Source organism: Mytilus edulis, chromosome 9 (assembly GCF_963676685.1).
Source record: "Mytilus edulis chromosome 9, xbMytEdul2.2, whole genome shotgun sequence".
In the NCBI taxonomy this organism is placed as follows: Eukaryota; Metazoa; Mollusca; class Bivalvia; order Mytilida; family Mytilidae; genus Mytilus; species Mytilus edulis.
Genome location: NC_092352.1, coordinates 71,096,581 through 71,112,824, shown reverse-complemented (window position 1 = coordinate 71,112,824; position 16,244 = coordinate 71,096,581). Strand labels below are relative to the sequence as shown.

The 16,244-nt window shown below is 34.2% G+C and overlaps 3 protein-coding genes and 1 pseudogene across 3 annotated transcripts; all 4 read right to left on the bottom strand.

Moving 5' to 3' along the window:
* Positions 1–702: 702 nt before the first annotated feature.
* Positions 703–1,155, bottom strand: LOC139490149 (zinc finger protein 239-like). The gene has a single exon (XM_071276999.1). It carries the CDS (start codon positions 1,153–1,155, stop codon positions 703–705), a length of 453 nt encoding a protein of 150 aa, XP_071133100.1.
* Positions 1,156–3,588: 2,433 nt separating this feature from the next.
* Positions 3,589–4,182, bottom strand: LOC139490147 (zinc finger protein 239-like). The gene has a single exon (XM_071276997.1). It carries the CDS (start codon positions 4,180–4,182, stop codon positions 3,589–3,591), a length of 594 nt encoding a protein of 197 aa, XP_071133098.1.
* Positions 4,183–4,312: 130 nt separating this feature from the next.
* Positions 4,313–4,660, bottom strand: LOC139490146 (zinc finger protein 22-like). Its single transcript, XM_071276996.1, has one exon. The coding sequence runs from the start codon at positions 4,658–4,660 to the stop codon at positions 4,313–4,315; it is 348 nt and encodes a 115-aa protein (XP_071133097.1).
* Positions 4,661–6,726: 2,066 nt separating this feature from the next.
* On the bottom strand, positions 6,727–11,200 carry LOC139490145 (zinc finger protein 431-like; annotated as a pseudogene).
* Positions 11,201–16,244: the final 5,044 nt, after the last annotated feature.

The following is a 16,244-nucleotide window of genomic DNA, read 5'->3' as shown; positions in this document are numbered from 1 at the left end:
TGTTCTCATGTGAATCTGTAAACTTTCATGCTGATTAAATCTTTTACCACATACATCATAGACATAAGGTTTGTCACCTGCATGTGTTCTCATGTGAATCTTAAAACTACCATGTTGACTAAATCATTTACCACATACATCACATTCACGGAGTTAATCGCCTGTATGTATTTTCATGTGAATCTGTAAACTACCATGCTGACTAAATCCTTTATAACATACATCACAGACATAAGGTGTATCACCTGTATGTGTTCTCATGTGAATCTGTAAACTACTATACCGAATAAATTCTTTACCACATACACCACAGTCATGAATTTAGTCGCCTGTATGTATTTTCATGTGACGCTTTAAATTATAATGCTGAATAAACCCTTTACCACATACACCACAGTCATGAGGTTTATCACCTGTATGTATTCTAATGTGTCTCTTAAACTCGCCAGGTTCAATAAATCCTTTACCACATACATCACATGCATGGGGTTTTTCACCTGTATGTCTTCGAATGTGACTCTGCAAATTACTAAGATGACTAAAATGTTTGCCACATACATCACATACATGGGGTGTATCACCTGTATGTGTTTTCATGTGAACCCGTAAATGACCTTGCCGACTAAACCCTTTACCACATACATCACATGCATGGGGTTTATCACCTGTATGTGTTTTCATGTGAATTTGTAAAACGTCTTTTCAACTAAAGCCTTTGTCACATATATCACATGTATGGGGTTTATCACCTGTATGCGTTCTCATGTGATTCTGTAAACCAACATGATGTCTAAATCCTTTACCACATACATCACAGACATGAGGTGTATCACCTGTATGTGTTCTCATGTGAATCTGTAAACTTCCATGCTGACTAAATCCTTTATCACATACATCACATGCATAGGGTTTATCACCCGTGTGCGTTCTCATGTGCATCTGTAAACTACCATTCTGACTAAACCCTTTACCACATACATCACATACATGATGACGGTTTTCGCCAGTGTTTGTTCTCGTGTGTCTCTTCAAGGTTACACCTTTACTAAATTCTCTGGCACTAACACCACATTTATGAAGTGTATTACCAGTCTGTGTTCTTGTGTGTCTTTGTAATGTATCGTTAGGTGTGACTAAATCCTCAACCTCATCCATCCTATCAATACGGATTGTTCTCAAATTTAAACGAATGTGAAGTGAAATGAATAATATCGTTTTACAAGAAATACAAAAATTCGAATGATCGAAAGTAAAAATCTTTACAATGGTCACACTGGTCCGGAATCGTTTAAATACTTAGATGTCAACGTGTAGTGAATAATGATATTAAATGCTTGATTCTCAGACGTTGCTAGTATGTTTTTATAACATTTGATCTTCCATGTTCTTTAAAAGGTTAATATTTGTCTGCAGGATACATTTACATAATTGGAGTAATGGTCACTTTAATTTTTGCCAGTGGTCACTTCTTTTATTGTTTAATTCTTCATGTACAACAATTTGTCCAAATTTCATATGAATGATTGGCAAAGATGATTGTAAAATAAATTGTATATAGAATATTCATAAAATGAAGTTCTCATTTGGTTTTGTTATGTAATAATATATGTTGTGTATGTCTAATGTTCAGGCTTTTTTTCTCTTTTGGTTTTGAAATAAGTTTCGTCTTTTTTTTCAGACCTACTCGCAGTCATTTAGCTTTGAGATAAATAAATTGCTCTTGATAAATGTAATTATATCTGAGACTATGAGACTATGTTAGTATAATAGTCCCAGATTATATTGAGGTATGCCGGTTTGATAAAAAACAAACTTCCCGTTAGTTCCAAAAATGTGGACAAAAATCTCATTTATATTTGATGCAAAGACTTTTATATTCATATTCAATAAACAATCTGATGACAAAAGGAAAGACACTTAGGTAAGACATTTTTTATTTGAGTAGATATTAACAAATTAGAACTGGTGTTAATGGGAAAAGTCTGAGTCACATAGTCACTATTATTATCCATATATAGTTTTCATTGTGTAAAACAGAAGTCATTTTATTTTGGTTCAGTTATAAATAGGTATACTGCACTACTAATTAGTACCAGATCAGACAGAGGTACATATTTAAAACAAAACAACAAGTAACATATTTCGGTAAGTCTTGATATCAAATGAAAGCCTACGGACTTTGGATAGCCGCAGAACCCTTGTTGAAAGCTTCTTTTGAAAAAAATTTTTTAAATAGGAGAGCATATTTGCACTGTGCTCAAATAAGAATTATCGGTTTCTGTACTCTAAAACCAGTAGCTCTAATCAGCTTATATGCTGCATTGTCCACACATGTCAGAATAAGGTTTAGTTTTGACATGGAAATACTTTATTTGAACTTAAGTCAAAATATCACACGGTTTAACATAAAAAGCAAGGAGTTGCATGTATAGCGATACTAGAGACACATTATACAACCAGAGACATACACAGGTACTTGTCTCATTGTTTTCCCTATATACCTTAATATAACAGTGTTAAGGTATATAGGGGAAACAAAGTCTGAGAAAAGTACCTGTAGAGACATATAATACAATTATGTATACTGCAACTAGTTACCTGCATGTGTTCTCATGAGAATCGGTTTAGTACCTTGCTGACTAAACCCTTTACCACATACATCATAGACATGGGGTTTATCACCTGCATGTGTTCTCATGTGAATCTGTAAACTACCATGCTGACTAAACCCTTTACCACATACATCACATTCACAGAGATCATCACCTGCATGTGTTTTCGAGCATGTGAATCTGTATCCTTTACCACATACATCACAGACATGGGGTTAATCACCTGCATGTGTTCTCATGTGAATCAGTAAATTACCATGCTAATAAATCCTATTTCACATACATCACAGACACGGGATGTGTTCTCGTGTGAATTTGTAAACGACCATGCTGATTAAATCCTTTACCACATACATCACATTTATGGGGTTTGTTACCTGTATGTCTTTGAATGTGGATCTGCAATTTACTTAGACGACTAAATCGTTTGCAACATACATCACATGCATGCAGTTTATCACCTGTATGTGTTTCATGTGAATCTGTAAACAATTTTTCCGACTAAACCCTTTACCACACACATCAAAGACATGCACGAGGTTTATCTCATGTGGATCTGTCAACTACCATTCTGACTAAATCCTTCACCACATACATCACAGTCATAAGGTTAATCATCTGCAAGTGTTCTCGTGTGAATCTGTAAACTACCATGTAAACTAAATCCTTTACCACACACATCACAGACATAGAGTTAATCATCTGTATGTGCTCTCATATATATCTGTAAACTTTCATGCTGACTTAATCTTTTACCACATACATCAAATTCACGGAGTTAATCGCCTGTATGTATTTTCTTGTGAATATGTAAACTACCATTCTGACTAAATCCTTTGCCACATACATCACAGACATGAGGTGTATCACCTGTATGTGTTCTCATGTGAATCTGTAAACTACTATACCGAATAAATTCTTTACCACATACACCACAGTCATGAATTTTATCGCCTGTATGTGTTTTCATATGAAGCTATAAATTATAATGCTGAATGAACCCTTTACCACATACACCACAGTCATGAGGTTTATCACCTGTATGTATTCTAATGTGTCTCTTTAACTCGCCAAGTTCAATAATTGCTTTACCACATACATCACATACATGGGGTTTATCACCTGTATTAGTTTTCATGTGAACCCGTAAATGACCTTGCCGACTAAACCCTTTACCACATACAACACATGCATGGAGTTTATATATAAATTTCTCACCTGTATGTGTTCTCAAGTGAACCCGTAAATGACCTTGCTGACTAAACCCTTGACCACATACATCACAGACATGAGGTTTATCACCTGTATGTGTTCTCATGTGAATCTGTAAACTACCATTCTGACTAAATCCTTTACCACATACATCACAGACATAGGGTTTATCACCTGTATGTGTTTTCATGTGAATCCGTAAATAACCTTGCCGACTAAACCCTTTACCACATACATCACATGCATAGGGTTTATCACCTGTATGTGTTTTCATGTGAATTTGTAAACCAGCATTCCGTTTAAACCCTTTACCACACACATCACATGCACAGGGTTTATCACCTGTATATGTTTTCATGTGAATCTGTAAACCACAATTCTGACTAAATCCTTTACCACACACATCACAAACATGAGGTTTATCACCTGTATGTGTTCTCAAGTGACTCTGTAAACCACCATTCTGACTAAACCCCTTACCACATATATCACATGCATATATAGTGTTTATCACCACCTGTATGTGTTTTCATGTGACTCTGTAAATGAACTTGCTGCCTAAATCCTTTACCACACACATCACATGCATAGGGTTTATCACCCGTATGCGTTCTCATGTGCATCTGTAAACCACCATTCTGACTACACCTTTTACCACATATATCACATACATGACGGTTTCCACCAGTGTGTGTTCTCGTGTGTTTCTTCATTTCTACACCTTTACTAAATTCTCTGACACTAACATCACATTTATGCAGTGTATTACCAGTCTGCGTTCTTGTGTGTCTTTGTAAGGTATCATTAGGTGTGACTAAATCCTCAACCTCCTGCATCCTATTAATACTGATTTTTCTCAATTTTAAACGAATGTGAAGTGAAATAAAATTATATCGTTTTACGAGAAATACAAAAATTTGAATGATCGAAAGTTAATAAAATGTTTTCAATGGTCACACTGGTACGGAATCGTTTAAATACTTCGATGTAAACGTGTAGTGAAATATGATAGAAGTGCTTGATTCTAAGACGTTGCATGTTTTTATAACATTTGATCTTCCATGTTCTTTAAAAGGTTAATATTTGTCTGCAGGATACATTTACTAGCTTAATTGGAGTAATGGTCACTTTAATTTTTGCCAGTGGTCACTTCTGTTATTGTTTAATTCTTCATGTACAACAATTTGTCCAAATGTCATATGAATGATTGTCAAAGATGATTGTAAAATAAATTGTATATATAATATTTACAAAATGAAGTCCTCATTTTTTTTATGTTATAACTATGTTGTGTATGTCTAATGTTCAGGATTTTTCTCTTTTGGTTTTGAAATAAGTTTCGTCTTTTTTTCAGACCTTCTCGTTGTTATTTAGCTTCGAGATAAATAAATTGCTCTTGTTGTTAAATGTAATTATACAGAACTATTGTTTTGATCAAATAAAAACAGCCCTTTTTGTCATTCGTATCGGAGACGTTGAAAGAAGAAGAATAGAAACGTAGGACCGTTAATGTTTAAAGACGAGTAGCAGGATTAGTCAAACAAAGTGAAGTGTTTGAAACCTGCTGAGAAGATATAGACCGTTCTGGTTCCATAGAAGACGTATAAACAGGGTTAGTGCTAAGGTTTTGCGTTCCACATCTCTCACTATTGCAGTGAGTGTTTGCTGTTAAACCATACCTTAGTTCTACCCTGTTCCAACAGTTTTATAAATATATTTTAATAATAAAGTTTCAGACGTCGAAAGTTTACAACAGTTGGAAAAGTTTCCATACATTTTTGATACGTTTCAGCCCGTTTCAAGTGATACATTTAGGTTCAGCCCCGTTTTATACATTTAGGAACCAGCCCGTTTGATACATTTCGGTTCAGCCCTGTTTTATGCCTTTAGGTTTCTGCCCGTTTGATACATTAAGGTTTAGCCCCGTTGTATACATTTAGGTTTCAGACCCGTTCCATACATTTAGGGTTCAGACAATAGTTCCAAACCGTCAGACCAGTTCCAAACATTTAGGTTTTAGACAATAGTTCCAAACTTAAGTTAGTCTGAGTCACATTGGTCACTATTATTATCCATATATATTTTTCATTGTTAAAACAGAAGTCAATGTATTTCGGTTCGATTATAGGTATACTGAACAACTGAACAACTATATATATATATATATATGATTAGTACCAGATCAGACAGAGGTACATATTTAAAACAAAACAGCAAGTAACATATTTCGGTAATTTTGGTATCAAATGAAAGCCTACGGACTTGGGATAGCTGAAGAACCCTTGTTGAAAGCTTCTTTTGAACAAAAAACTTTAAATAGGAGAGCATACATTTTGTATGTGCACTGATGCTCAAATACGAACTATCGGTTTTTGTACTCCAAAACCAGTACGCTCTAATCAGCTAATATGCTGCATTTTCCACACATGTCAGAATAAGGTATAGTTTCGACATGGAAATACTTTATTTGAACTTAAGTCAAAATATCACACGGTTTAATATATGATCATATATGAAAAGCAAGGAGTTGCATGTATAGCGATACCAGAGACATATAATACAACCCACCAGAGACATACACAGACACTTGTCTCATTGTTTCCCTATATACCTTAATATAACAGTGTTATTGTGCATAGGAAAACAAATTATAGGACAATTGCCTGTGGAGACATATAATATAATTATTTATACTGCAACTAGTTACCTACATTTGTTCTCGTGTGAATCTTTTAAGTACCATGCTGACTGAATCCTTCATAACATACATCACAGACACGGGGTAAATCACATGTTGTGTTCTCATGTGAATCTGTTAAGTACCATACTGACTAAATCCTTTATAACATTGTACATCACAGAGACGGGGTTAAACACCTGAATGTGTTCTCATGTGAATCTGTTAAGTACCATACTGACTAAATCCTTTACCACATACATCACAGACACGGGGTAAATCACATGTTGTGTTCTCATGTGAATCTGTTAAGTACCATACTAACTAAATCCTTTATAACATTATACATCACAGAGACGGGGTTAAACACCTGAATGTGTTCTCATGTGAATCTGTTAAGTACCACACTGATTAAATCCTTTACCACATACATCCCAGACACGGCGTAAATCACATGTTGTGTTCTCATGTTAATCTGTAAACTACCATACTGACTAAATCCCTTATAACATTATACATTACAGAGACGGGGTTAAACACCTGTATGTGTTCTCATGTTAATCTGTAAACTACCATACTGACTAAATCCTTAATAACATACATCACAGACACGGGGTAAACACATATTGTGTTCTCATGTGAATCTGTAAACTACCATACTTCCTATATCCTTTACCACATACATCATAGACACGGGGTAAATCACCTGCATATGTTCTCATGTGAATCTGTAAACAACCATACAGAACAAATCCTTTACCAAATACATCACAGTCATGGAGTTAATCACCCGAATGTGTTGTCGTGTGAATCTGTAATCTACAATGCCGACTAAATCCTTTACCACATACATCACAGACATGGGTTTTATCACCTGAATGTGTTCTCGTGTGAATATGTAAACTACCATGCTGACTAAATCCTTTACCAAATACATGGGGTTTATCATCTGCAAGTGTTCTCATGTGAATCTGTAAACTACCATGCTGACTAAGTCCTTTTCATACATCACATTCACGGAATTAATCACCTGTATGCATTTTCATGTGAATCTGTAAACTACTATTCTGACTAAACCCTTTCCCACATTCATCATAGACATAAGGTTTGTCACCTGCATGTGTTCTCATGTGAATCTTAAAACTACCATGTTGACTAAATCATTTACCACGTACATCACATTCACGGATTAAGTCACCTGCATGTGTTCTCATGTGAATCTGTAAACTTTCATGCTGATTAAATCTTTTACCACATACATCATAGACATAAGGTTTGTCACCTGCATGTGTTCTCATGTGAATCTTAAAACTACCATGTTGACTAAATCATTTACCACATACATCACATTAACGGAGTTAATCGCCTGTATGTGTTCTCGTGTGAATCTGTAAACTACCATTCTGACTAAATCCTTTACCACATACATCACAGACATAAGGTGTATCACGTGTATGTGTATCACCTGTATGTGTTCTCATGTGAATCTGTAAACTACTATACCGATTAAATTCTTTACCACATACACCACAGTCATGAATTGTATCGCCTGTGTGCGTTTTCATATGAAGCTTTAAATTATAATTCACTTCTTTTATTGTTTAATTCTTCATGTACAACAATTTGTCCAAATGTCATATGAATGATTGGCAAAGATGATTGTAAAATAAATTGTATATAGACTATTCATAAAATGAAGTTCTCATTTGGTTTTGTTATGTAATAATATATGTTGTGTATGTCTAATGTTCAGGCTTTTTTTCTCTTTTGGTTTTGAAATAAGTTTCGTCTTTTTTTTCAGACCTACTCGCAGTCATTTAGCTTCGAGATAAATAAATTGCTCTTGTTGATAAATGTAATTATATCTGAGACTATGAGACTATGTTAGTATAATAGTCCCAGATTATATTGAGGTATGCCGGTTTGATAAAAAACAAACTTCCCGTTAGTTCCAAAAATGTGGACAAAAATCTCATTTATATTTGATGCAAAGACTTTTATATTAATATTTAATAAACAATCTGATGACAAAAGGAAAGACACTTAGGTAAGACATTTTCCATTTGAGTAGATATTAACAAATTAGAACTGGTGTTAATGGGAAGAGTCTGAGTCACATTGGTCACTATTATTATCCATATATAGTTTTCATTGTGTAAAACAGAAGTCATTTTATTTTGGTTCAGTTATAGGTATACTGCACTACTAATTAGTACCAGATCAGACAGAGGTACATATTTAAAACAAAACAACAAGTAACATATTTCGGTAAGTCTTGATATCAAATGAAAGCCTACGGACTTTGGATAGCTGAAGAACCTTTGTTGAAAGCTTCTTTTGAAAAAAAAAACTTTAAATAGGAGAGCATATTTGCACTGTGCTCAAATAAGAATTATCGGTTTCTGTACTCTAAAACCAGTAGCTCTAATCAGCTTATATGCTGCATTGTCCACACATGTCAGAAAAAGGTATAGTTTCGACATGGAAATACTTTATTTGAACTTAAGTCAAAATATCACACGGTTTAACATAAAAAGCAAGGAGTTGCATGTATAGCGATACTAGAGACACATTATACAACCAGAGACATACACAGACACTTGTCTCATTGTTTTCCCTATATACCTTAATATAACAGTGTTAATGTATATAGGGGAAACAAAGTCTGAGACAAGTACCTGTAGAGACATATAATACAATTATGTATACTGCTCCTAGTTTCCTGCATGTGTTCTCATGTGAATCGGTTTAGTACCTTGTTGACTAAACCCTTTACCATATACATCATAGACATGGGGTTTATCACCTGCATGTGTTCTCATGTGAATCTGTAAACTACCATGCTGACTAAACCCTTTACCACATACATCACAGACATAGGGTTTATCAACTGCATGTGTTCTCATGTGAATCGGTTAAGTACCTTGCTGACTAAACCCTTTACCACATACATCACAGACATGGGGTTTATCACCTGCATGTGTTCTCGTGTGAATCTGTAAAGAACCATGCTGAATAAATCCTTTACCACATACATCACATTCACAGAGATCATCACCTGCATGTGTTCTAATGTGAATCTGTAAGTGCCATGCTGTATTAACCCTTAACCACATACATCACCTTCATGGAGTTAACCACCTGCATGTGTTCCCGAGCATGTGAATCTGTATCCTTTACCACATACATCACAGACATGGGGTTAATCACCTGCATATGTTCTCATGTGAATCTGTAAACTACCATGCTAATAAATCCTATACCACATACATCACAGACACGGGATGTGTTTTCGTGTGAATTTGTAAACGACCATGCTGATTAAATCCTTTACCACATACATCGCATTTATGGGGTTTGTTACCTGTATGTCTTTAAATGTGGATCTGCAATTTACTAAGACTAAATCGTTTGCAACATACCTCACATGCATGCAGGTTATCACCTGTATGTGTTTTATGTGAATCTGTAAACAATTTTTCCGACTCAACCCCTTACCACACACATCACAGACACGAGGTTCATCCCCTGTATGTGTTCTCATGTGGATCTGTCAACTACCATTCTGACTAAACCCTTCACCACATACATCACAGTCATAAGGTTTATCGTCTGTATGTGTTCTCGTGTGAATCTGTAAACTACCATGTAAACTAAATCCTTTACCACATACATCACATTCATAGAGTTAATCACCTGTATGTGTTCTCATATAAACCTGTAAACTTTCATGCTGACTAAATCTTTTATCACATACATCAAATTCACGTAGTTAATCACCTGTATGTATTTTCATGTGACGCTTTAAATTATAATGCTGAATAAACCCTTTACCACATACACCACAGTCATGAGGTTTATCACCTGTATGTATTCTAATGTGTCTCTTAAACTCGCCAAGTTCAATAAATGCTTTACCACATACATCACATGCATGGGGTTTGTCACCTGTATGTCTTCGGATGTGAATCTGCAAATTACCAAGATGACTAAAATCTTTGCCACATACATCGCATTCATGGGGTTTATCACCTGTATGTGTTCTCATGTGTCTCCGTAAATTACCTTGCCATCTAAACCCTTTACCACATACATCACATGCATGGAGTTTACATATAAGTTTATCACCTGTATGTGTTCTCAAGTGAACCCGTAAATGACTTTTCTGACGAAACCCTTGACCACATACATCACAGACATGAGGTTTATCACCTGTATGTGTTCTCATGTGAATCTGTAAACTACCATTCTGACTAAATCCTTTACCACATACATTACAGACACAGGGTTTATCACCTGTATGTGTTCTCATGTGAATCTGTAAACTTCCATGCTGACTAAATCCTTTATCACACACATCACATGCATAGGGTTTATCACCTGTATGTGTTTTCATGTGACTCTGTAAACCACCATTCTGACTAAACCCTTTACCACACACATCACATGCATAGGGTTTATGACCCGTATGCGTTCTCATGTGCATCTGTAAACCACCATTCTGACTAAACCTTTTACCACATATATCACATACATGACGGTTTCCACCAGTGTGTGTTCTCGTGTGTTTCTTCATATCTACACCTTTACTAAATTCTCTTGCACTAACATCACATTCATGAAGTGTATTACCAGTCTGTGTTCTTGTGTGTCTTTGTAAGGTATCGTTAGGTGTGACTAAATCCTCAACCTCATGCATCATATCAATACGGATTTTTTCTCAAATTTAAACGAATGTGAAGTGAAATGAATAATATCGTTTTACAAGAAATACAAAAATTTGAATGATCGAAAGTAAAAATCTTTACAATGGTCACACTGGTCCGGAATCGTTTAAATACTTAGATGTCAACGTGTAGTGAATAATGATATTAAATGCTTGATTCTCAGACGTTGCTAGTATGTTTTTATAACATTTGATCTTCCATGTTCTTTAAAAGGTTAATATTTGTCTGCAGGATAGATTTACATAATTGGAGTAATGGTCACTTTAATTTTTGCCAATGGTCACTTCTGTTATTGTTTAATTCTTCATGTACAACAATTGGTCCAAATGTCATATGGATGATTGACAAAGATTATTGTAAAATAAATTGTATCTAGAATAATTATGAAATGAAGTGCTCATTTTTTTTATGTAATAATATTTTGTGTATGACTAATGTTCAGGCTTTTTTCTCTTTTGGTTATGAAATACGTTTCGTCATTTTTCAGACCTACTCGCAGTTATTTAGCTTCGAGATTAATAAATTGCTCTTGTTGATAAATGTTATTATATATAGAAGTATGGTTTTGATGAAATGAGAAAAAAGTGGACAACATTCTCAAATATAGTGATATATTTATAGACTATGATACGCATATTCAATAAACACTCTGATAACAAAACATTAAGTAAGAAATTGAGGCTATGTATTACACTGATGTATTATTGGTTTAATTCCTTGTAGTACTAAAGAAAAAATGAAAAAAGTACGCTTTTATGCTGTAGAAATATGCTATTTTGTCGGTTTTTTAATTAAAATATTTTAATCAGAGTCGGCGGCTACAATGCGTTCTCAACTAAAATTTCAAATTCTCATGTACAGTTTTTTTCATACATTCCGTGAAATAACTAGGAAATAGCATATGTCAATGAAAAGATGCTAATTTTGAATAATTTGTCAAAGTATTTCTGAATTTATTTCATATTTTGTATAAGGTAGCATCTTTTTATAGTACATATGCTGTCTGTTTGATTTTATATGCTTCCAGCATTAAAATTTGATGCAGATGCTGTTGTTAAAATAATAATGTACTGGAGCATCTTACTTTTACTAGGATGCTAGTTTTGCATATATTTTTTTTTTAAATATTTTTTTTATTTTTTGGGGATGCTGGATTTCCTATATATTGAAATGGCATCCATTCATATTGGGATGCTGCTGGCATGCCGTTTTATTGGGATGCTGGCATCCAGTCATATTGGGATGCTGGCATCCCGTTTTATTGAGATGCTGGCATCCCGTTTTACTGAGATGCTTGCATCCCGTTATTTTGGTTATAGGTATGGAAATAGGAAATACACATATATTTTTTTTTTTTTGCATTATGGAAATATGTACTTTTTCATGAAGTTATGAATAGTTTTGACAAAAATATTATCGACATAAACCCCACCGAGACGATTAACCACCATCAATATGGCCATGGCCAGTAAAAATATTGGGTCCGCAAAATTAATTTGTTTACCTCTAGACAACCTATAAGAAAATCATTAAAATGCATCACTGGTAAGAGTCCTTTGAGTTCAAGAAAAATAAAGTATGAAAAACTTAATTTCAGATTGATTTTCGGTCTAGAAAATTGAATGTGTTTGCCTTTTTTTTGCAAGGGTCTAAAACCAGTTAACTTGTGCCCGTCCGAGATTACTCTGAGTCTTGACTTCCTACGCTCATGGGCCTAGCTTGTCTTGCAAAGCAGCCGTTTGGAGTCCGAGTAATATTTGAGTAATGGTATGATTGCTAATGAGACAACTCTCCACCGGACTGAGACCAAATAATATAGCACTAATATGACTAAGTAGTTTACAATTAAATGTCGGCATATGGCCTCCAACAATGAACAAAACCCATACTGCATAGTCATATATGAATCAGATTGAATGTAAAATTTGAAATACTATGTTTTAAAAGAAAGAAACGCTTATCATACATAACAGATTTGCCGATTTCAAAATAAATTTACTCTAATATATATACATTTTGTACTTAGCTTACTGGCAGGAATTAATAATAATAGGTTACATGTATAGTTTTATGGGTCAAGCTAGTCTTACAGATATGCCTCGGAGTCATCTTTTCATAAATGATTTTAAGCTGATATTTTCGTGATTTATTTCTTTTTTTTTAAACGAAGCTCGGTGGAAGCTTGATAATAAAAGCAATGCATATATATAGCAAATTTGCAAAATAAATGAAAAGAAAATACGAAAATTGAGGAAAATGTAAATATCGATACAAGAGTTTTGTGTTCCAGGACTAGGCTAAAATAAAAAAAAACAACACACAAATTCAAAAAAAGTGTTAACCGAATACACCCTTAGATGGGAATTAAATTTCACGAAAGTCGCTAAATACATGTAGGATGTATTTCTAAAAAAAACACTTTTCTCCCTTTCATAATGTACAGTATAGACCTGGATGTTGTTCCATAAAAAAATCAATTGAACTAGTGGTTCATATGTCAAATGTATGTGTTTTGAATAGTAACAACAGGCATATATTGGTGTGGAAAACTTAATTTAAAAGAAGTTTAAATGAAGGTTTTCTTCGAATAATAATGTGTTTTTTCGTTCCCTAGTGGTGTGATGTTACAACGAAAATTTATTGTTGATAATATTTCATATAATTATTTATTTCTCTTTTCAGCATTTGTAAAGAAGACTTTAGTGGCTTCACCTTTCTGGTTACTATTCATGTGTTGTGTATTAATGTATCGCAACACTTTATAGTTATTGGACAGGTTAAACTCAGACGACGAATCATCCAAACAGCACCAGATCTTTTGTGATTCCAGCTGATTTCAGATCACTAGCAATACATGCTAATAGAAAGTTTGAAAGTTCCACTTCGTGTAACTGATTTGATTAAATGATTAACAAATATTGAAATTTTAAAATACAGAAAAAAAGATACAAGTTTAATAATGATTGTAATAAAGAAAATGTAAGTTTTGTTAACAAGAGTGCACACACTGAAATGTCTCGCCTTCTATACTAATCATTGATATTATGTTGAGTCCTAAGTATAAAGTTAAGCATTATAACAACTGTCACATAAACTTAACATTAACCAAGATAACTAAACAAAGACCAATGAACCTTAAAAATGAGGTCAAGGTCAGATGAACCATGCCAGGCAGACATGTACAGCTAACAATGCTTCTATACAACATATATAGTTGACCTATTACTAATAGTTTAAGACAAATAGACCAAACCACAAAAACTTTACATTGTGCAATGAACCGTGAAAATGAGGTCACGGTCAAATAAAACCTGCGCGACTGACATAAAGATCATAAAATTTTCCATACACCAAATATAGTTGACGTAAGCATAGAGTATTAGATAAAAAGACCAAAACTCAAAAACTTAACATTGACCACTGAACCATAAAAATGAGGTCAAGGTCACATGACATCTGCCCGCTAGACATGTACACCTTACAATCATTCCATACAACAAATATAGTAGACCTATTGCATATAGTATGAGAAAAACAGACCAAAACACAAAAATTTAACTATAACCACTGAACCATGAAAATGAGGTCAAGGTCAGATGACACCTACCAGTTGGACATGTACACCTTACAGTCCTTCCATACACCGAATATACTAGCCCTATTGCTTATAGTATCTGAGATATGGACTTGACCACCAAAACTTAACCTTGTTCACTGATCCATGAAATGAGGTCGAGGTCAAGTGAAAACTGTCTGACAGACATGAGGACCTTGCAAGGTACGCACATATGAAATATAGTTATCCTATTACTTATAATAAGAGAGAATTAAACATTACAAAAAATTTGAACTTTTTTTTCAAGTGGTCACTGAACCATGAAAATGAGGTCAAGGACATTGGACATGTGACTGACGGAAACTTCGTAACATGAGGCATCTATATACAAAGTATGAAGCATCCAGGTCTTCCACCTTCTAAAATATAAAGCTTTTAAGAAGTTAGCTAACACCGCCGCCGCCGCCGGATCACTATCCCTATGTCGAGCTTTCTGCAACAAAAGTTGCAGGCTCGACAATAAAATGAAAGGCTCAAGTACTAGAAGATCCTGACATGATGTACTGACTCATTGGAAGATGTATACAGCAAGTCCAAAGATACTGACAATATCCATTACGTACAGATCATAGACACTGTGCACTAGTATCAATAATAGATTATTTTTAAATATTGCATTGTGGTACACGTTTTATTGTATACAGGCAAATTGCGGGAAACAAATCTCCTTAATTTATACATTGGATGCCAATGGGGTTTCTCATAGACACAAAACAAAATTATTATGCAGGTTTAAATATAACGCACCTCATATTTAGGATTTTATTAAAGGTACAGTCACCAATCCGTTTTGTAGAGTGTTTGTCCTGGATGACTCAGTTCATCAGAAATTCCCAAGGTTGATGGTCATTGGGCAAATTCATTTGATTGATAAAATACCGTACAAGATGAGCAGCATTTTTTTTTAAATTTTGTCCAGTTGATTTCTGAAAGCCTTGGAAACTACTAAACTTGATATGATTTCAGCTGGCAATTGCATTAAGCTTATTTAAAAAAAAAAATCTATGAACATTCGAAACATGAGCATATCAGATTTGAAAATTATAGTCCTGATGTCATCATATATAAATGTATTGTCTCGAGACCACAATAGTCAATAACATGTATACCTCATGTCTTACATAATGGTAATCAAATTCAGAAAATAACATTAAAATTGGCTAATTATTGGAAACTTACCGGTAGTACATTGACATAGTTAATTATAAATATCAAATTGTTGACATCAGCATTCACATGGTCAACTAGCACTTTACAATTCAGACTCAGTTTGTTGGTCAAGTATACATTTCACACTCTGACCTATGATGTCACATTCTCAATATGCATTAAACTGGCCACTGGACATGAACAAAGACTAAAAATATAATCTTCCCGGCATTCATCAGTAGCTTTTTTTT